General features: G+C 56.3%; 1 protein-coding gene across 1 annotated transcript in view; it reads left to right on the top strand.

Annotated features, from left to right (window-relative positions):
- The window catches only part of LOC140428309 (bactericidal permeability-increasing protein-like), a 117,763-nt gene extending 97,360 nt beyond the window's left edge, over positions 1-20,403 (top strand). Inside the window, exon 17 of the mRNA XM_072514646.1 lies at positions 18,661-20,403. Within this exon, the coding sequence (XP_072370747.1) occupies positions 18,661-18,702 (42 nt within the window). The 3' untranslated portion in view covers positions 18,703-20,403. The remainder of the gene's footprint in view (positions 1-18,660) is intronic.
- The last annotated feature ends 1,299 nt before the right edge of the window (positions 20,404-21,702 follow it).

Below are 21,702 nucleotides of genomic sequence, written 5' to 3'. Positions count from 1 at the left end.
GGCTTTGCTGGCTGGGGTTAAGGGGTCGGAATACTCGGCAATTGCAGTGTCAGATCACGCTCCGAATTGGGTGGATATGGTACTGGAGAAGAGGGCAGCGCAGAGGTTGGGGTGGAAATGGGATGTGGAGCTTTTGGGGGACCAAGTGTTCTGTAAGAAAATTGAAAAGGTAATTAAAGAATATGTAGGTTTCAACTGTACAGGTGAGGTGTCGAAGGCAGTTGTCTGGGAGGCTCTAAAGGCAGTGGTGAGGGGCGAGGTAATTTCGTTTAAGGCCAGGGTGGACAAAGAGGAGAGGTTGGAGCGGCAGAGGGTAATAGATGAGATGTTGGAGGTAGATAGGAGTTATGCAGAAGATGGGGACCCAGCAAAGCTGAAAAAGAGGAAGACCGACTGTCTACCAGGAAGGCGGTGCGCCAACTGAGACGAACAAGGGGTACAGTTTATGAACATGGAGATAAGGTATGTTAGCAGGTCAGCTCCGGAGGGAAGCAGCGGCAAGGGAAATTCTTCAGGTGAGGGATAGGGCAGGGAAGGTCGTGGTGGCCCCAGTGCTGATTAACAAGGTTTTTGAGGAGTTTTGAGAGGTTGTACAGGTCAGAGCCACCTGGGGAAAAATGTGAGATGCCGGAATTTCCAGATGGGTTGGAGTATCCGAGGCTAGGGGAGGGGGACAGGGCTACATTAGAAGGAGCAATAGTGGAGCAGGAGATAAAGGATATGATTGGGAGGATGCAGTCGGGGAAGGTGGCAGGGCTGGATGGGTTTCCGGTGGAATGTTATAATAAATTCAAGGATAAGCTGGCGCCCCTGATGGTGAGGATGTTTGAAGAGGCGATAAGGAAGGGGGTGTTGCCACAAACTTTGGGGCAGGCATCGATTTCACTGTTGCTAAAAAAAGATAAGGATCCGATAGAGTGTGGGTCGTATAGGCCCATATAAACTTCTGAATGTGGACGCAAAAATATTGCCGACGGTACTGGCGGGTAGGCTGGAGGAGTGCATCCCCAAGGTGATAGCTGAGGATCAGACTGGGTTCGTGAGAGGGTGGCAGCTCTTTTCGAACATTAGGAGGGTATTGAATGACGTTATGGCACCGGCGGAGGGGGAGGAAACAGAGGTGGTTGTGGCATTGGACGCTGAGAAGACGTTTGACCGAGTAGAATGGGGGTACTTGATGGCAGTTCTGGAGTGGTTTGGGATTGGACCAAGATTTGTGAACTGGGTAAAGCTACTATATAAGGAGCTGAGGGCGAGTGTCCGCACAAACAACATCAGCTTGAGATACTTTTCTCTCCATCGTGGGACGAGACAGGGATGTCCTATGTCCCCCCTGCTGTTTGCACTTGCGATTGAGCCGTTGGCCATCGCATTAAGAAGTTCGGGGAGCATGGAAAGGAATAGTGCGGGGGGGGGATAGAGCATAGGGTGTCCTTATATGCTGACGACTTGCTGTTATATGTGTCGGAACCGAGTGCGTTGATAGGGGGAATATTGGAGCTGCTTCAAGTGTTTGGGTCTTTCTCGGGGTACAAACTGAATCAAGACAAGAGTGAGTATTTTGTGGTGTCTCGGCAGGGGGTGGGGGCAGGTGGTGGGGGGTTGGTTTGCCATTCCGTAGGGCAGTGACTCATTTTAGGTATCTGGGGGTGCAGGTTGCCCGGGAGTGGGGGAGGCTTCGCAGGTACAACATCTCTAGTTGGGTGGGGAGAGTGAAAGCTGGTCTGGCAAGGTGGGATGGTCTCCCCATATCACTGGCGGGTCGTGTACAGGCCGTTGAAATGAATGTGTTGCCGCGATTTCTGTTTATTTTTCAATGCCTACCGATTTTCCTGCCAAAGGCTTTTTTCAGAGAGATTGAGGGAAGGATTACCTCGTTCACATGGGGAGGGAAGGTGGCCAGAGTGAGAAAGGTGCTGCTACAGAGGGGAAGGCAGGCAGGGGGTTTGGGTCTTCCGAACCTGGTAAGAACATAAGAACTAGGAGCAGGAGTAGGCCATCTGGCCCCTCGAGCCTGCTCCCCAATTCAATGAGATCATGGCTGATCTTTGGTGGACTCAGCTCCACTTTCCGGCCCGAACACCATAACCCTTAATCCCTTTATTCTTCAAAAAACTATTTATCTTTTTCTTAAAAACATTTAATGAAGGAGCCTCAACTGCTTCACTGGGCAAGGAATTCCATAGCTTCACAACCCTTTGGGTGAAGAAGTTCCTCCTAAACTCAGTCCTAAATCTACTTGCCCTTATTTTGAGGCTATGCCCACTAGTTCTGCTTTCACCTGCCAGTGGAAACAACCTGCCCGCATCTATCCTATCTATTCCCTTCATAATTTTATATGTTTCTATATGATCCCCACTCATCCTTCTAAATACAATGAGTACAGTCCCAGTCTACTCAACCTCTCCTCGTAATCCAACCCTTCAGCTCTGGGATTAACCTCGTGAATCTCCTCTGCACACACCTTCTACTCCTGGTGGATGTACTGCTACTGGGCGGCGAATGTGGAGAAGGTGCGGAGCTGGGTCAGAGGGGTTGATTCCCAGTGGGTCAGAATGGAGGAGAGTTTGTGCAGGGGGTCGGGACTGAAAGTACTAGCAACAGCGCCGCTCTAGATAGCTCCGGGGAAATACCCAGGGAGTCCGGTAATAATAGCTTCATTGAGAATTTGGGGGCAGTTTCGCCAACACTTTGGGTTGGGGACAGGGTCTAGGGAAATGCTAATCAGGTTCAAATGTTTTGGTCCTGTCCAAAGCTGGAAGGAGGTTTTTAGGGTAATTTCCAATGTAATGCACGTGAAACTGGACCCGGGTCCCTGGGAGGCCATATTCGGGGAGTCGGACCAGCCAGAGTTGGAAACGGGTGCGGAGGCAGATATCGTAGCCTTCGCCTCGTTGATCGCCCGAAGGCGGATCCTGTTGGGATTGAGAGCAGTCTCTCCACCCAGTGCCCTGGCGTGGCGGGGGGACCTGTTGGAATACTTCACTCTTGAGAAGGTTATGTTTGAACTGAGGGGAAGGACGGGGGGGTTCTACAAGTCATGGGCATTATTCATTATGCACTTTCAAAAACTGGATAACATCGAACATTAGTTGGGGGGAATGGGTGGGAGGGTTGGGGGGAGGGGGGCTGTGTGTATTAAGGGTGACTATGGGGGATTCCTGATTCCTTTTTGTCATTTGTTTATGTAAACATGCGGGCTAATGTTTGGGGTTTGGTGGGAGGATGGGATCGTTGTTATTATGGGGATTGACATATTTGTTGCTGATTATTGTTTATTGTTGGTGGATGTAAATTTGGGAGAAAATTTGAAAAAGGAGAATAAAAATATATTTTTTTAAATCGTATTTCATGTAGGTGCCCCAAGCGTCCATCGAAGGGTCCCCTTCCCCTGCCTACAATGCAAATTCCTGCCCTACCCCCCATTAGACCCCACCGTCGGAGTCCCCCACCGTCGGAGTCCCCCACCGTCGGAGTCCCCCACCGTCGGAGTCCCCCACCGTCGGAGTCCCCCACCGTCGGAGTCCCCCACCGTCGGAGTCCCCCACCGTCGGAGTCCCCCACCGTCGGAGTCCCCCACCGTCGGAGTCCCCCACCGTCGGAGTCCCCCACCGTCGGAGTCCCCCACCGTCGGAGTCCCCCACCGTCGGAGTCCCCCACCGTCGGAGTCCCCCACCGTCGGAGTCCCCCACCGTCGGAGTCCCCCACCGTCGGAGTCCCCCACCGTCGGAGTCCCCCACCGTCGGAGTCCCCCACCGTCGGAGTCCCCCACCGTCGGAGTCCCCCACCGTCGGAGTCCCCCACCGTCGGAGTCCCCCACCGTCGGAGTCCCCCACCGTCGGAGTCCCCCACCGTCGGAGTCCCCCACCGTCGGAGTCCCCCACCGTCGGAGTCCCCCACCGTCGGAGTCCCCCACCGTCGGAGTCCCCCACCGTCGGAGTCCCCCACCGTCGGAGTCCCCCACCGTCGGAGTCCCCCACCGTCGGAGTCCCCCACCGTCGGAGTCCCCCACCGTCGGAGTCCCCCACCGTCGGAGTCCCCCACCGTCGGAGTCCCCCACCGTCGGAGTCCCCCACCGTCGGAGTCCCCCACCGTCGGAGTCCCCCACCGTCGGAGTCCCCCACCGTCGGAGTCCCCCACCGTCGGAGTCCCCCACCGTCGGAGTCCCCCACCGTCGGAGTCCCCCACCGTCGGAGTCCCCCACCGTCGGAGTCCCCCACCGTCGGAGTCCCCCACCGTCGGAGTCCCCCACCGTCGGAGTCCCCCACCGTCGGAGTCCCCCACCGTCGGAGTCCCCCACCGTCGGAGTCCCCCACCGTCGGAGTCCCCCACCGTCGGAGTCCCCCACCGTCGGAGTCCCCCACCGTCGGAGTCCCCCACCGTCGGAGTCCCCCACCGTCGGAGTCCCCCACCGTCGGAGTCCCCCACCGTCGGAGTCCCCCACCGTCGGAGTCCCCCACCGTCGGAGTCCCCCACCGTCGGAGTCCCCCACCGTCGGAGTCCCCCACCGTCGGAGTCCCCCACCGTCGGAGTCCCCCACCGTCGGAGTCCCCCACCGTCGGAGTCCCCCACCGTCGGAGTCCCCCACCGTCGGAGTCCCCCACCGTCGGAGTCCCCCACCGTCGGAGTCCCCCACCGTCGGAGTCCCCCACCGTCGGAGTCCCCCACCGTCGGAGTCCCCCACCGTCGGAGTCCCCCACCGTCGGAGTCCCCCACCGTCGGAGTCCCCCACCGTCGGAGTCCCCCACCGTCGGAGTCCCCCACCGTCGGAGTCCCCCACCGTCGGAGTCCCCCACCGTCGGAGTCCCCCACCGTCGGAGTCCCCCACCGTCGGAGTCCCCCACCGTCGGAGTCCCCCACCGTCGGAGTCCCCCACCGTCGGAGTCCCCCACCGTCGGAGTCCCCCACCGTCGGAGTCCCCCACCGTCGGAGTCCCCCACCGTCGGAGTCCCCCACCGTCGGAGTCCCCCACCGTCGGAGTCCCCCACCGTCGGAGTCCCCCACCGTCGGAGTCCCCCACCGTCGGAGTCCCCCACCGTCGGAGTCCCCCACCGTCGGAGTCCCCCACCGTCGGAGTCCCCCACCGTCGGAGTCCCCCACCGTCGGAGTCCCCCACCGTCGGAGTCCCCCACCGTCGGAGTCCCCCACCGTCGGAGTCCCCCACCGTCGGAGTCCCCCACCGTCGGAGTCCCCCACCGTCGGAGTCCCCCACCGTCGGAGTCCCCCACCGTCGGAGTCCCCCACCGTCGGAGTCCCCCACCGTCGGAGTCCCCCACCGTCGGAGTCCCCCACCGTCGGAGTCCCCCACCGTCGGAGTCCCCCACCGTCGGAGTCCCCCACCGTCGGAGTCCCCCACCGTCGGAGTCCCCCACCGTCGGAGTCCCCCACCGTCGGAGTCCCCCACCGTCGGAGTCCCCCACCGTCGGAGTCCCCCACCGTCGGAGTCCCCCACCGTCGGAGTCCCCCACCGTCGGAGTCCCCCACCGTCGGAGTCCCCCACCGTCGGAGTCCCCCACCGTCGGAGTCCCCCACCGTCGGAGTCCCCCACCGTCGGAGTCCCCCACCGTCGGAGTCCCCCACCGTCGGAGTCCCCCACCGTCGGAGTCCCCCACCGTCGGAGTCCCCCACCGTCGGAGTCCCCCACCGTCGGAGTCCCCCACCGTCGGAGTCCCCCACCGTCGGAGTCCCCCACCGTCGGAGTCCCCCACCGTCGGAGTCCCCCACCGTCGGAGTCCCCCACCGTCGGAGTCCCCCACCGTCGGAGTCCCCCACCGTCGGAGTCCCCCACCGTCGGAGTCCCCCACCGTCGGAGTCCCCCACCGTCGGAGTCCCCCACCGTCGGAGTCCCCCACCGTCGGAGTCCCCCACCGTCGGAGTCCCCCACCGTCGGAGTCCCCCACCGTCGGAGTCCCCCACCGTCGGAGTCCCCCACCGTCGGAGTCCCCCACCGTCGGAGTCCCCCACCGTCGGAGTCCCCCACCGTCGGAGTCCCCCACCGTCGGAGTCCCCCACCGTCGGAGTCCCCCACCGTCGGAGTCCCCCACCGTCGGAGTCCCCCACCGTCGGAGTCCCCCACCGTCGGAGTCCCCCACCGTCGGAGTCCCCCACCGTCGGAGTCCCCCACCGTCGGAGTCCCCCACCGTCGGAGTCCCCCACCGTCGGAGTCCCCCACCGTCGGAGTCCCCCACCGTCGGAGTCCCCCACCGTCGGAGTCCCCCACCGTCGGAGTCCCCCACCGTCGGAGTCCCCCACCGTCGGAGTCCCCCACCGTCGGAGTCCCCCACCGTCGGAGTCCCCCACCGTCGGAGTCCCCCACCGTCGGAGTCCCCCACCGTCGGAGTCCCCCACCGTCGGAGTCCCCCACCGTCGGAGTCCCCCACCGTCGGAGTCCCCCACCGTCGGAGTCCCCCACCGTCGGAGTCCCCCACCGTCGGAGTCCCCCACCGTCGGAGTCCCCCACCGTCGGAGTCCCCCACCGTCGGAGTCCCCCACCGTCGGAGTCCCCCACCGTCGGAGTCCCCCACCGTCGGAGTCCCCCACCGTCGGAGTCCCCCACCGTCGGAGTCCCCCACCGTCGGAGTCCCCCACCGTCGGAGTCCCCCACCGTCGGAGTCCCCCACCGTCGGAGTCCCCCACCGTCGGAGTCCCCCACCGTCGGAGTCCCCCACCGTCGGAGTCCCCCACCGTCGGAGTCCCCCACCGTCGGAGTCCCCCACCGTCGGAGTCCCCCACCGTCGGAGTCCCCCACCGTCGGAGTCCCCCACCGTCGGAGTCCCCCACCGTCGGAGTCCCCCACCGTCGGAGTCCCCCACCGTCGGAGTCCCCCACCGTCGGAGTCCCCCACCGTCGGAGTCCCCCACCGTCGGAGTCCCCCACCGTCGGAGTCCCCCACCGTCGGAGTCCCCCACCGTCGGAGTCCCCCACCGTCGGAGTCCCCCACCGTCGGAGTCCCCCACCGTCGGAGTCCCCCACCCCCCCACCCAGACGGACCCCCCCCCCCCACCCCCCCACCCAGACGGACCCCCCCCCCCCACCCCCCCACCCAGACGGACCCCCCCCCCCCACCCCCCCACCCAGACGGACCCCCCACCCCCCCCCCACCCCCCCCACCCAGACGAACCCCCCACCCCCCCCCCACCCCCCCCACCCAGACGAACCCCCCACCCCCCCCCCACCCCCCCCACCCAGACGAACCCCCCACCCCCCCCCCACCCCCCCCACCCAGACGAACCCCCCACCCCCCCCCCACCCCCCCCACCCAGACGAACCCCCCACCCCCCCCCCACCCCCCCCACCCAGACGAACCCCCCACCCCCCCCCCACCCCCCCCACCCAGACGAACCCCCCACCCCCCCCCCACCCCCCCCACCCAGACGAACCCCCCACCCCCCCCCCACCCCCCCCACCCAGACGAACCCCCCACCCCCCCCCCCACCCCCCCCACCCAGACGAACCCCCCACCCCCCCCCACCCCCCCCACCCAGACGAACCCCCCACCCCCCCCCCACCCCCCCCACCCAGACGAACCCCCCACCCCCCCCCCACCCCCCCCACCCAGACGAACCCCCCACCCCCCCCCCACCCCCCCCACCCAGACGAACCCCCCACCCCCCCCCCACCCCCCCCACCCAGACGAACCCCCCACCCCCCCCCCACCCCCCCCACCCAGACGAACCCCCCACCCCCCCCCCACCCCCCCCACCCAGACGAACCCCCCACCCCCCCCCCACCCCCCCCACCCAGACGAACCCCCCACCCCCCCCCCACCCCCCCCACCCAGACGAACCCCCCACCCCCCCCCCACCCCCCCCACCCAGACGAACCCCCCACCCCCCCCCCACCCCCCCCACCCAGACGAACCCCCCACCCCCCCCCCACCCCCCCCACACAGACGAACCCCCCACCCCCCCCCCACCCCCCCCACACAGACGAACCCCCCACCCCCCCCCCACCCCCCCCACACAGACGAACCCCCCACCCCCCCCACACAGACGTACCCCCCCCCCCCACACACAGACGAACCCCCCACCCACCCCCCCCCCCCACACAGACCTCCCCAGTCGCTCAAGCAGCTGGTGGGCAGTGTGCGCTGCAGGAAACTGTCAATACGATCATGGCTGATATCCTCTCAGCCTCAACTCCACTTTCCTGCCCATTCTCAGTAATCCTTCAATCCATTACTAATTAAGAATCTGCCTATCTCATCCTTAAATTAAAGTAATATCCCGGTATCCACTGCATCTGTGGTAGTGAAGTCCACAGATTTACGACCCTTTGAGAGAAGCTATTTCTTCTCATGTCTGTTTTAAATCTGCTGCTGCTTATCTTAAAACTATGACCTTTCGTTCTAGATTGTTCTTCAAGAGGAAACATCTGCTCTGCGTCTACTTTGTCAATACCTTTCTGTCATCATGTATACCTCAAGTAGATCTGCTCTCATCCGTCTGAACTCTAGTGTATTGGCCTAAACTGCTCAATTCCCTTCATAAGAATAACCTCCCATCTCTGGAATCAATCTAGTGAACCTCCTCTGAACTGCCTCTAATGTAACTACATCCCTCCTCAAATAAGGTTACCAAAACTGTGCACAGTACTCCAGGTGTATTCTCACCAATGCCTTGTACCAACATTTCCCTGCTTTTGGTAAGACCACACATAGGGACCTTCAAGCAGCTATTGGATAGGTACATGGATTACGGTAAAGTGATATAGTGTAGATTTATTTGTTCTTTTTTTTATTTTATTTTTATTTATATTTTTGTTCTCCTCCTTTTTCACATTTTCTCCCACATTTACATCCATCAACAATAAACAATAATCAGTAAGATATGTCAGTCCCCATAATAACAACGATCCCATCTACCCACCAACCCCCAAACCTCAACCCGCATGTTTACATAAACAAATGACAAAAAGGAATCGGGGATTACCCGTAGTCACCCTTAATCTTACACAGCCCTCTTCGCTCCCCCCCCCCCCCCCCCCCCCCCACCCCCGCCAACCTCAGGTCTCCAGCTCCTCCCATCCACTGCCTCTTGTAAAACTCCTCCTCCCAACCTCGGTTCCTTCCCCCCAACTTTCCACCCCGGCTAGACCACTCGGACCCTGTTCTGCCAGGCTCCGATGGCCGCAGCCCCTCCCCCACCTCACTCCCGTTCACTGGCTGGCTTAAACCGGCCAGCGTGGAGGCCCCCGCCCGGGTCCCTTTCCCACTTGCCCGGCCCTAGGAAAGCCCAAAGATCCCCTTTTAGCACACAAACCCCGCATATCCTCCTACACCCCAAAGAACCCTCATTTCGAATGAAAGTCCCGTCCTTTCCCTTGTCCAAATATATACAACATTCGCTCCTTTAGTCTCTACACCCGCGCGCAGTGATACAAAAAAGAAGAAAATACAGTCGTGAGGTTACATCGGCACATGGCCATTCCTCAATTTGTCAGTTCTGCCACAGTCCTTCTGCTTTCGCAAACTCCTCCGCTGCTTCCGCCGTTCCAAAATAAAAGTCCCTGAGCTTGTAAGTCACCCTCAGCTTCGCTGGATATACAATGCCGCACCGCACCTTGCTAATGTACAGTGCCCTCTTCACCCGGTTGAAGGCAGCCCGCCTCCTTGCCAGCTCCACCGAACAGTCCTGGTATACACGTATACCAGCTCCAGCCCACTGCACCACCCGCTTCTCCTTGGCCCAGCTCAGTACCTTCTCTTTCACACTGTACCTACGGAAGCACAGAGTCACTGCCCTTGGCGGCTCATTCGCCTTTAGTACAGGCCTCCACGACCGATGAGCCCGATCCAGTTCATATCGGGAGGGGTCCTCCCCCTCCCCCAATAGTTTTGCCAGCATCGCGGCAAAATACTCAGTCGGCTTCGGTCCTTCAACTCCTTCAGGCAGCCCCACAATCCTCAAATTCTGTCGCCTGGATCTGTTTTCCAGGTCTTCCATTTTTCCTCGCAGATCCTTGTTGGTGTCCATCACCTTCCGCATCTCTTTCCCCATTGAGGCAAGTTGATCACCGTGCTGCAATAACGTCTCCTCCACTTCCTTCAGCGCCTCCCCTTGCTCTCGTACCTCCGCCACTGCGCTCGCCACCTCCGTCCTCACCGGGGAAACCGCCTCCTCCACCAGCACACTCAAAACCTCTCTCATCTCCTTCTTCACCGTCTCCATGCATTTCGCAATCTGCGCCAACTGCTTTTCAAATTCCGCAGCTATCACCTTAGCTATTTCTTCAGCCGTAAGCAGTGCGGCCTTCCCTGGTGCTCCAGCCTCCATTTTCCTTGGTGACCCCACGGTGACCTTTCCACTCCCCGACGGACCTTCAGCTGGTTTTTTTTCGGCCGTTTACTTGCTCACCCTCGACATTTTTCTTCGTTTTTTTTTTTCCTCCTGTTTCTTCACTGTGCCTCCTCCGTGCCTTCTCCCTGCTTCTGCCGCCTCTGTGGACCCTGGGACCGGGCTTAAAGCCCCGAAAATGCCGTTCCCGAACGGGAGCACTCCATTGTGTGGCCGCCTCCCGCCCGCCGTCACCGGAAGTCGATTTATTTGTTCTTAAGGGCAGCACGGTAGCATTGTGGATAGCACAATTGCTTCACAGCTCCAGGGTCCCAGGTTTGATTCCGGCTTGGGTCACTGTCTGTGTGGAATCTGCACATCCTCCCCGTGTGTGCGTGGGTTTCCTCCGGGTGCTCCGGTTTCCTCCCACAGTCCAAAGATGTGCAGGTTAGGTGGATTGGCCATGATAAATTGCCCTTAGTGTCCAAAATTGCTCTTAGTGTTGGGTGAAGGTGTTGACCTTGGGTAGCGTGCTCTTTCCAAGAGCCGGTGCAGACTCAGTGGGCCGAATGGCCTCCTTCTGCACTGTAAATTCAATGATAATCTATGATTAATCTAGGACAAAGGTTCGGTACAACATCGTGGGCCGAAGGGCCTGTTCTGTGCTGTATTTTTCTATGTTCTTTCTGTGTTCTATGGAATACTGGGCTTTGATAAAGAGTCATCTGGACTCAAAACGTTCCCTCCTTTCTCTCCCTACAGATGCTGCCAGACCTGCTGAGATTTTCTAACATTTTCTTTTTGATCATGGAATACTGTGTTCAGTTCTGGTCACCTATTATCGGAAGGATTTTGTTAAACTAGAAAGAGTGCAGAAAAGATTTAAGAGGATACTACCAGGACTTGATGGCCTGAGTTATAAGGAGAGGCTGGATAGGCTGGGACCTTTTTCCCTGGAGCGTAGGAGGCTTAGGGATGATCTTTTAGAGGTCTACAAATGAGGAGCATAGATAAGGTAAATAGGCGACATCTTTCCCCAAAGGTAGATGAGTCAAGAACTAGAGGGCATCGGTTTAAGGTGAGAGGGGAGAGATACAAAAGAGACCAGAGGGGAAATTTCTTCACACAGAGGGTGGTGAGCATCTGGAATGGGCTGCCAGAGGCAGTGGTAGAGGCGGATACAGTTTTTTCTTTAAAAAGGAGTTAGACAGTTACATGGGCAGGGTGGGTTTAGAGGGAATTGGGTCAAATGTGGGCAAGTGGGCCTAGCTTAGTGATAGAAACTGGGTGGCATGGACAAGCTGGGCTGAAGGGCCTGTTTCCATGCTGTAAACACCTTAATTAAAAAAATAAAAAATCTCTTATACTCTATTCCTTTCGCTATCTTCCATTTGCTTTCCTTATTACTTGCTGTACCTGCATACTATTTTGCTGTTACTCATGCACGAGAACACCCAGATCCCTCTGCACTGAAGCACTCTGAAGTTTCTCTCCATTTAGATAATAAGTTGCCTTTCCTTTTTGGATAACCTCACACCTAGATGTGTTAAAAATCCACCTGCCAAATTTTGGCCTACTCCCCTAACCTATCTATATCCATTGGTAAATTTCTTATTTCCTCATTGACATTTTAAAAAAATGAAATTCGCTTATTGTCACAAGTAGGCTTCAAATAAAATTACTGTGAAAAGCCCCTAGTCGCCTGTGGTAGTATGTATTGGGGGTCATGTGGGACTGGAAGCCCTAATGTCATTGGCTGACAGATCCCGGGTCCTGGTTGGCCGTTGACCTCAAGCTCCGCCCTGAAGGCAGAGTATAAGAAGCCGGAGTCTTCCCCCGCAGGCCAGTTTACTATCGAGCTGCGGGGGAACAGACACGCTTAATAAAGCCTCATCGACTTCACTCTATTCGTCTCACGGAGTCTTTGTGCGCTACAATTTATTAAGCGTGCCTAAAAAAAAAGGACTATGGAGCTCAGGATCATTCCGGAATGCCTGAGGATCAGCCCCCACGCAGTGAACGCGGCAGCAGCCTTCAAGCACTGGCAGACTTGCTTCGAGGCCTACCTCAGAACGACCACCGGCCGAGTCTCAGAAGACCAAAAACTGCAGGTCCTGCACTTGAGGGTGAGCACGGAGATTTTCTCCCTCATCGAAGACTCGGACGAATTCCAGACGGCGTTCGCAGCACTGAAAAGTCTCTATGTCCGCCCTGTTAACCAAATCTACGCTCGCTACCAGCTCGCGACGAGACGGCAAGCTCCCGGAGAATCGATGGACGAGTTCTACGCCGCGCTGCTGATTTTGGGACGAGCCTGCAGCTGCCCGTCGGTGAACGCAAACGAACACACAGACATGTTAATGCGCGATGCTTTTGTGGCAGGTATGCAATCCTCCCAAATCCGCCAAAGACTTCTAGAAAAAGAGTCGCTAGGACTCTCAGAGGCACGGGCCCTAGCAGCCTCCCTAGACGTGGCCGCGCGTAATACCCGCGCCTATGGCCCCGACCACGCGGCAACCCATTGGGCCCCGTACGTACCCGTCGCGGCAAACCCCCTACCCCCCCCCCGGACACCCCACAGGCTTGCGCGGTCCAAACGCCGAGTCGCACCGGGGGCGCCCGCTGTTATTTCTGTGGCCAGGCGAAACACCCCCGACAGCGCTGCCCGGCCCGCGCAGCTATCTGCAAAAGCTGCGGGAAAAAGGGCCATTATGCGGTTGTGTGCCGGTCCCGCGAGGTCGCCGCCGTCCCGGGAGCACGGAGCCCTGCAAGCAGTTTACGCACCCCAACCCCCCCAGCACGCCATGTACGACCCGCAGGCGCAGCCGCTCTTGGTCCCGACCACCGCGGTCCCGGGAGAACTGGGAGCCCTGCACGCCGCCTACGCTCCCCAACCCCCCTCCCCGCAGCCCATGTATGACCCGCCGCCACCGCTTTGGGTCCCGGCCAACACTCTTCACGGAGAGGAGGGAGTTTTCAGCGTCCCTAACGCCACCCTAACCCCCACCCCGCGCCCCACGCCTGACCCGCCGGCGCCACCTACTTGGGCTCCGACCACCGCTGTCCCCGGTGAGGGAGCTCCGCGCGGTCCTAGCGCTCGCGGTCCTAGCGCTCCCAGCCCCCCCAGCACACCATGTGCGACCCGCAGAGGCCGCCATTTTGGGTTACGGCCACCACGAGGGGAGGAGGGGCGCCGCCATCTTGGACCGCCCCAGACCTGTACGACGCATGGGGGTGGCCATTTTGTCCACCCCCGCCGCCATCTTGTGACCCTCCCAGCCACGTGCGATGTATGGGGGCGGCCATTTTGTTCATCCCCGACGCCATATTGGACGGCAACAACGGACCCCACTCCACTACTACAACCACGGCTCGCTTCGATTACGCTCGATCAAGCTCGGCCCCGGACACTCCAGACGACGACGACAACGGTACTAATAAACGGCCACGAGACGCCATGCCTAGTCGACTCCGGGAGCACGGAAAGCTTTATACACCCCGACACGGTAAGACGCTGTTCCTTGACCACCTATCCCAGAGCACAAAAGATTTGCCTAGCTGCAGGATCCCACTCCGTACAGATCCAGGGATTCTGCATAGTTACCCTAACAGTGCAGGGGAGGGAGTTCAAAAACTACAAACTAAACGTCCTTCCCCAACTCTGTGCCCCCACCTTGCTGGGATTAGATTTCCAATGCAATCTACAGAGCCTTACGTTCAAATTCGGCGGCCCCATACCCCCACTCACTATCTGCGGCCTCGCAACCCTCAAGGTGCAACCCCCGTCCTTGTTTGCGAACCTCACCCCGGATTGCAAACCCGTCGCCACTAGGAGCAGACGGTACAGCGCCCAGGACCGGACCTTCATTCGGTCCGAAGTCCAGCGGCTACTAAAGGAGGGCATAATCCAGGCCAGCAATAGTCCCTGGAGAGCGCAGGTGGTAGTAGTGAAGACAGGGGAGAAACAAAGGATGGTCATTGACTATAGCCAGACCATCAACAGGTACACACAACTAGACGCGTACCCTCTCCCCCGCATATTCGACATGGTCAATCGGATTGCCCAATATAAAGTCTTCTCCACCGTGGACCTCAAGTCCGCCTACCATCAGCTCCCCATCCGCCCAAGTGACCGCAAGTACACAGCCTTCGAGGCAGACGGGCGATTATACCATTTCCTACGGGTCCCTTTTGGCGTCACAAACGGGGTCTCGGTCTTCCAACGGGAGATGGACCGAATGGTTGATCAACATGGGTTGCGGGCCACGTTCCCGTATCTCGACAATGTAACCATCTGCGGCCACGATCAGCAGGACCACGACGCCAACCTCCAAAAATTCCTCCAGACCGCCAAAGCCTTGAACCTCACGTACAACGAGGACGAGTGCGTTTTTAGCACCGACCGGCTAGCCATTCTGGGCTACGTAGTGCGCAATGGGATAATAGGCCCCGACCCCGAACGTATGCGCGCACTCATGGAATTTCCCCTCCCGCACTGCCCAAAAGCCCTGAAACGCTGCTTGGGGTTCTTTTCGTACTACGCCCAGTGGGTCCCCCAGTACGCAGACAAGGCCCGCCCCCTAATACAGACCACGACCTTCCCTCTGTCGACAGAGGCTTGCCAGGGCTTCAGCCGCATCAAAGCGGATATCGCAAAGGCCACGATGCGCGCCATCGACGAGTCCCTCCCCTTCCAGGTCGAGAGCGACGCCTCCGACGTAGCTCTAGCGGCCACCCTTAACCAAGCGGGCAGACCCGTGGCCTTTTTCTCCCGGACCCTCCACGCCTTAGAAATCCGCCACTCTTCAGTAGAAAAGGAAGCCCAAGCCATAGTGGAAGCTGTGCGACATTGGAGGCATTATCTGGCCGGCAGGAGATTCACTCTCCTCGCGGACCAACGGTCGGTAGCCTTCATGTTCGATAGTGCACAGCGGGGCAAAATCAAAAACGACAAAATCTTAAGGTGGAGGATCGAGCTCTCCACCTTCAACTATGAGATTTTGTATCGTCCCGGAAAGCTGAACGAGCCGTCCGATGCCCTATCCCGCGGCACATGTGCCAACGCACAAATTAACCGCCTCCAAACCCTCCACGAGGACCTCTGCCACCCGGGGGTCACTCGGTTTTACCACTTCATCAAGTCCCGCAATCTCCCATACTCTTTAGAGGAGGTCCGTACAGTCACAAGGGACTGCCACATCTGCGCGGAATGCAAGCCGCATTTTTTCAGGCCAGATGGAGCGCACCTGATTAAGGCTTCCCGCCCCTTTGAACGCCTCAGTCTCTATTTCAAAGGGCCCCTCCCCTCCACCGACCGCAACGCATATTTTCTTAATGTAGTGGACGAATACTCCCGCTTCCCTTTTGCCATTCCCTGTTCTGACATGACCGCGGCCACAGTCATTAAAGCCCTGAACAGCATCTTCACACTGTTCGGTTACCCCGCATACGTCCACAGCGACAGGGGGTCCTCTTTCATGAGTGACGAGCTGCGCCAGTTCCTGCTCAGCAAGGGCATAGCCTCAAGCAGGACGACCAGCTACAACCCCCGGGGGAACGGGCAAGTAGAAAGGGAGAACGGCACGGTCTGGAAGGCCGTCCTACTGGCCCTATGGTCCAGGGACCTCCCAGTTTCACGGTGGCAGGAGGTCCTCCCGGACGCTCTCCATTCCATCCGGTCGTTATTATGTACGAGCACTAATCAAACGCCTCATGAGCGTCTCCTTGTCTTCCCTAGGAGGTCCTCCTCTGGAACGTCGCTGCCGACCTGGCTGGCGGCCCCAGGACCCATCCTGCTCCGAAAGCATGTGCGGGCACATAAGGCGGACCCGTTGGTCGAAAGGGTTCACCTCCTCCACGCGAACCCCCAGTACGCCTACGTGGAGTACCCCGACGGCCGACAGGACACGGTCTCCCTGCGGGATCTGGCGCCCGCCGGCAACACGCCCACCCCCCCGACTCCATCAACCCAACCCCCCCCCTTCCTGCCACCGCCGCACCCCGCGACCGCCCCCTTCCCAGGAGGATCGGTTCCCCTCCCCTCAGCTCCGACCAAGAATCAAGCCCGAGCTGAAACCGTATGGCTCCTGGAGGCAACAACACTGGTACAAGCACCACCACCACCGCCGGGGCCGAGGCGATCGACACGGACGACCAGACCGCCCGACCGACTCGTGGCGTCGATGTAAAACAAATATGGACTGTTCACAAGAACATTTTGCTTTTCTTCCTATACCCTCTGTAAATAGTTGCAACAGGACGAAATTGTCCAATACTGTATTGCCATGTGAATGTTTTGTCCTCCCAGGACCAGCCCTGTAAACCCTTACCACCATACGAAGCATCACCCCGCCGGGTTCATTTTTGACAAGGGGTAAATGTGGGAGTATGTATTGGGGGTCATGTGGGACTGGAAGCCCTAATGTCATTGGCTGACAGATCCCGGGTCCTGGTTGGCCGTTGACCTCAAGCTCCGCCTTGAAGGCGGAGTATAAGAAGCCGGAGTCTTCCCCCGCAGGCCAGTTTACTATCGAGCTGCGGGGGAACAGACACGCTTAATAAAGCCTCATCGACTTCACTCTATTCGTCTCACGGAGTCTTTGTGCGCTACATCACCACATTCCAGCGCTGTTTGGGGGGGCCTGGTACGGGAATTGAACCGTGCTGCTGGCCTGTCTTGGTCTGCTTTCAAAGCCAGCGATTTATCCCTGTGCTAAACCAGCCCCATTGCAACTTATTATCTCACGTATTTCACCTGCAACTCTGGCTTGAGTACTTTCTATCCCTGTGTCCAAGTCATTAATGCATATTGTAAATAGTTGGGGGCTGAGGGCCAAACTCTGTGGCACCCATTAATTACACTTGCCAACCAGAAAATGAGCCATTTATCCCGATTCTCTGCCTTCTGATCAATATCATAGAAAGCATAGAATTTACAGTGCAGAAGGAGGCCATTTGGCCCATCGAGTCTGCACCGGCTCTTGGAAAGAGCACCCTACCCAAGGTCAACACCTCCACCCTATCCCCATAACCCAGTAACCCCACCCAACACTAAGGGCAATTTTGGACACTAAGGGCAATTTATCATGGCCAATCCACCTAACCTGCACATCTTTGGACTGTGGGAGGAAACCGGAGCACCCGGAGGAAACCCACGCACACACGGGGAGGATGTGCAGACTCCCCACAGACAGTGACCCAAGCCAGAATCGAACCTGGGACCCTGGAGCTGTGAAGCAATTGTGCTATCCACAATGCTACCGTGCTGCCCCTTCTGTCGGTGGTTAGCCAGTCTGCTATCCAAGCTAATAAATTACCCCTAAACCCATGTCATCTTATCTTGTGTATTAACCTTTTGTGTGGTCTGGAAGTCCAGATATACCTCATCTACAGGATATCCATTATCCACTTGGCTTGTTACATCTTCAAGAACTCTAGAAAATTAGGCAAACATGATTTACCCTTCTTAAAACCATGCTGACTCTGATGGATTGTGTTTTGACTTTCTAATGTCCTGTTATTAGTTTCTTAATAATAGATTCTAACAATTTCTCAATGACAGATGTTAAACTAACTATAGTTTCCGAATTTCTGCCTCTCTCCCTTTTTGAATAAGAGTGTAAGAAGGTTGAAAGGGGAGGGGTGTGGAGGGAGGATTGGGGGTCGCCTGGGGAGTTGGTGGGGTGGATGCTACCTTGGTGGGGTGGGAGGGGGTGTTGGTGTCTACTCGCGCGTGCTGCCCGGTGTAGGTCATTGACCTTCTTCCGGCATTGGGGGCCAGTCCTCCTGATCACACTGCCCGAGCTGACTGCTGCTGCCACCTCGTCCCAGGCAGCACGGGCTGCCTTGTGGCTCACCCTCCGGGACCCCCGGGGGAACTGGACATCTCTCCTGGCCTCCACCGCATCCAGGAGCCTTACCAGGTCAGCGTCCCCGAATCTTGGGGCTGGTCTCCTGTGCGCCATTGTTTAGAGCTGGCTGGGGTTGGCTGAGCAAATGCAGCCTAAGTGCTGCCTGACCTCGTTAGCGGGAGGCTGGCAACCACGCTCCCAGCGAATCAACTGGCAAGCCGTCATTTGCAGCGAGTAGCCCATGAGGCCTTGTTAAGTGGACCAATTAATGTTGAATTGCATTGCTGGCTATGGGCAGAGTGGAAGCTTGCGGCAATTCCCACTCACTACAACACTTTGAAATTTTTACGGAGAATAGCGCCCTATATTTCACAAGAATCAAAATAACACTGTTTAAAGAAATATGGGGTGAGCTGATGCACAAGAATATAGCAAACATTGAGTCAAAATCCAGAACTGCATTCAGCATCTAACAGTGTTGGGTGTGAAAATGTGAACTTGATTCTAACCTCATTATTAATTTGTCTATCTTTCAGGGCTTAATTCTGTTCAGAACTGATATTCAATATGGAAACTGAAAACAAATACTCTTCAAAATGCAACTTCAAACTACCGTAAACCTATTAAAGTCATCTGTCCTGAACAGACAAACATCTGCGCATATCTTATTGTACCTTGTGCTTCATCTGAAAGACAACAGAAATTAAAATAGCTTTGCACAATTGTGAACTAAAGACTAGAAATGTCTCTCTTTGAACTAATGCTATTGATCAGAGCTTCGCTGATGGCTTAACAGACCGAAACACAGAGTAGATGCAGAATGCAGGCCAGGAAGGGACCAGATTCAACCTTGGGTCACTGATTGGGCAATAATAAGGACTCTACAATTGGCTTCATTGCCCTTCAGATGGGGAAGTGGAAATTGCCTCTTGTTCATGATCATTTCTGAAAGTGAACATACATGGACAACACGAGAGGACAGAATCGAGCTTGACTCTGATGCAGTCACCAAGGACAAGTTGCATGGCGGCACTGAGAGACTCTCACGTGATTAATTGACACTTTAACCAGGTACCAGAAAGAGTTAATTAAAAGGAAAATAAATCAAAGGGAAAATTTGTGGGGAAATTCTCGAAGTACAAAATCTATAGTGCAGTCTTAATAGAAGACATTTTAAAATAAATTTAGAGTATCCAATTTTTTTTTTTTTTGCAATTCAGGGGCAATTTAGCATGGCCAATCCACCTACCCCGCACAACTTTTGGGTTGTGGGAGTGAGACCCACACAGACACGGGGCGAATGTGCAAACTCCACATGGACAGTCACCCAAGGCTGGGATCGAACCTGGGACCGTGGCCGTGAGGCAGCAGTGCTAACCATTGCGCCACATAATAGATTACTTTAATTTTTCTAATAAACTGAAATAATGATAGTAAACATGGTAACAATTAAAACACAACAAGGTTCGACCAACAGCCAAGTGATAAAGACCAGATCATCTGTTTTAGTGATGTTGGATGAGGGATAACTATTGTCCAGTACAGTGGGGGGGAAACTCCCCAGCTCTGCCATTGCATCCAATTCGAGTGGGCAGACAGGGCCTTGGTTTAATCCAAAAGACGGCACCTCTGACAGTGCAGCACTACTTCAGCACTTCAATGAAGTGTCTCCTGGGTTTTGTGATCAATTTGCTGGATCTGGACTTGCTACCACAGGTGGCAGAGAATAAACACCAACTGTCTATCAGCTAAAGTAACTATACCCACGGCTGAAATCCTTTAAGCTCTCTAATTTTCTGCTTCCAAGCCTGTGAACTCCGATTGGGCGGCTATTCCATACAGACAGGAACTCAACATGACTAACTGCATATATTCAGGCCCAAATGTTTGGTGCACGATTCCTGCTGATAAAATCCTCCATTTGAAAGGATCTCTGGTTTTCTGTATGTGTTTCATGTAAAAATAGTAAAAGCTTTCAGAGAGTGCATGCTTACCATTAGCTTGCCGATCACTTTCCATATCTCAAATCTTGTTCCCAGTAATCAAGACAAACTACTAACTTCAACCCTCTGGACTGCAATGTCCGAGAACTTGAAGTTGTGGACAAAATAAATTGGGTGCAGAAAGAGCTTTTGTGGCAACAATTCAGCTTCCAGGTCTGCCCTTGGTGTCAAATTACAGGCATGCTTGTTGAAGAATGTATTACAATGTTATCAAAGGTTTTGTTACTGTAATTCTTTATGGGTTTCTTATTAAAGAATAAAGTAATTACAATGTTACGTCCTTGTCTAATAGGCTGTTCATCAGTTGTTTCCTCATTGCATTCACTTTAGTCAGTAATAAAGTATTTTGTATGTAACTATCTCATGTACCCAGCCCTGCCACCCCACAGCTCCTCCAACCCATATACCTGACTTCTACAGTACGTACATAGCCGACAAAAGAATAATCAACAGAGAATATTGACAAATGGTACATCGACAAACAGTGATTGGTTACAGTGTGGATCAAATGGCCAAACAAAGCAAATACATGAGTAAGAGCAGCATAGGGCATCGTGACTAGTGTTCTTACAGGTAACAGATCAATCCGATTGGGAGTCATTGAGGAGTCTTGTACCTGTGGGGAAGAAGCTGTTCCTGTGTCTGGATGTGCGAGTCTTCAGACTTCTATACCTTCTGCCTGATGGAAGCATCTGGAAGAAGGCAATGCTTGGGTGGGAGGGGTCTCTGATAATGCTGTCTGCCTTCCTGAGGCAGCGGGAGGTGTATACAGAATCAATGTGCGGGTGGCAAGCTAGTGTGATGCTTGGGGCTGAGTTCACCACACTCAGCAGTTTCTTGCAATCTTGGACCGTGCAGTTGCCATACCAGGCTGGCTAGGATGCTCTCTATCGCACATCTGTAGAAGTTTGTGAGAGTCAATGCAAACATGTCGAATTTCTTTAGCTTCCGTAGGATGTAGAGACGTTGTTGGGCTTTCCTGACTGTTGCATCAACGTGAGTGGACCAGGACAGACTGTTGGTGATGGTGACTCCCAGGAACTTAAAGCTATCAACCATCTCCACTTCGGAGCCATTGATGCAGACGGGAGTGTGTGTCGTGCTACGCTTCCTGAAGTCGATGATCAGTTCCTTGGTCTTTCCAACATTTAAAGAGAGGTTGTTTGCAGTACACATGCAACCAAGCGATTTAACTTCCTCCTGTCGTCTGATTCGTCGTTGTTTGAGATACGGCCCACCACAGCCGTATCATCTGCAAACCTATAGATTGAGTTGGAGTTAAATCTTGATACACAGTCATGTGCGTATAGGGGGTACAGTGGAGGACTGAGCACACATCCTTGCGGAATTTCTTCATTCAAAGGGTGGTGAATCTTTGAAATTTGCTACCCAGAGGTCAGTAGAAGCTCAATCATTGTGCATACTCAAGACAGAAAGGGATAGATGCCTGGAGACTATTGATATCGAGGGTTATGTGGATAGTGCAGGAATATGGTATTGAGGTAGATGGACAACCGTGATCTAATTGATTGGTGAAGCAGGCTCGATGGGTTGAATGTACTGCTCCTGCTCCTA

This window comes from Scyliorhinus torazame, chromosome 8, assembly GCF_047496885.1.
Source record: "Scyliorhinus torazame isolate Kashiwa2021f chromosome 8, sScyTor2.1, whole genome shotgun sequence".
NCBI lineage: Eukaryota > Metazoa > Chordata > Chondrichthyes > Carcharhiniformes > Scyliorhinidae > Scyliorhinus > Scyliorhinus torazame.
Note: the sequence above shows the minus strand (reverse complement) of the source record. Positions and strands in the feature narration are given on the sequence as shown.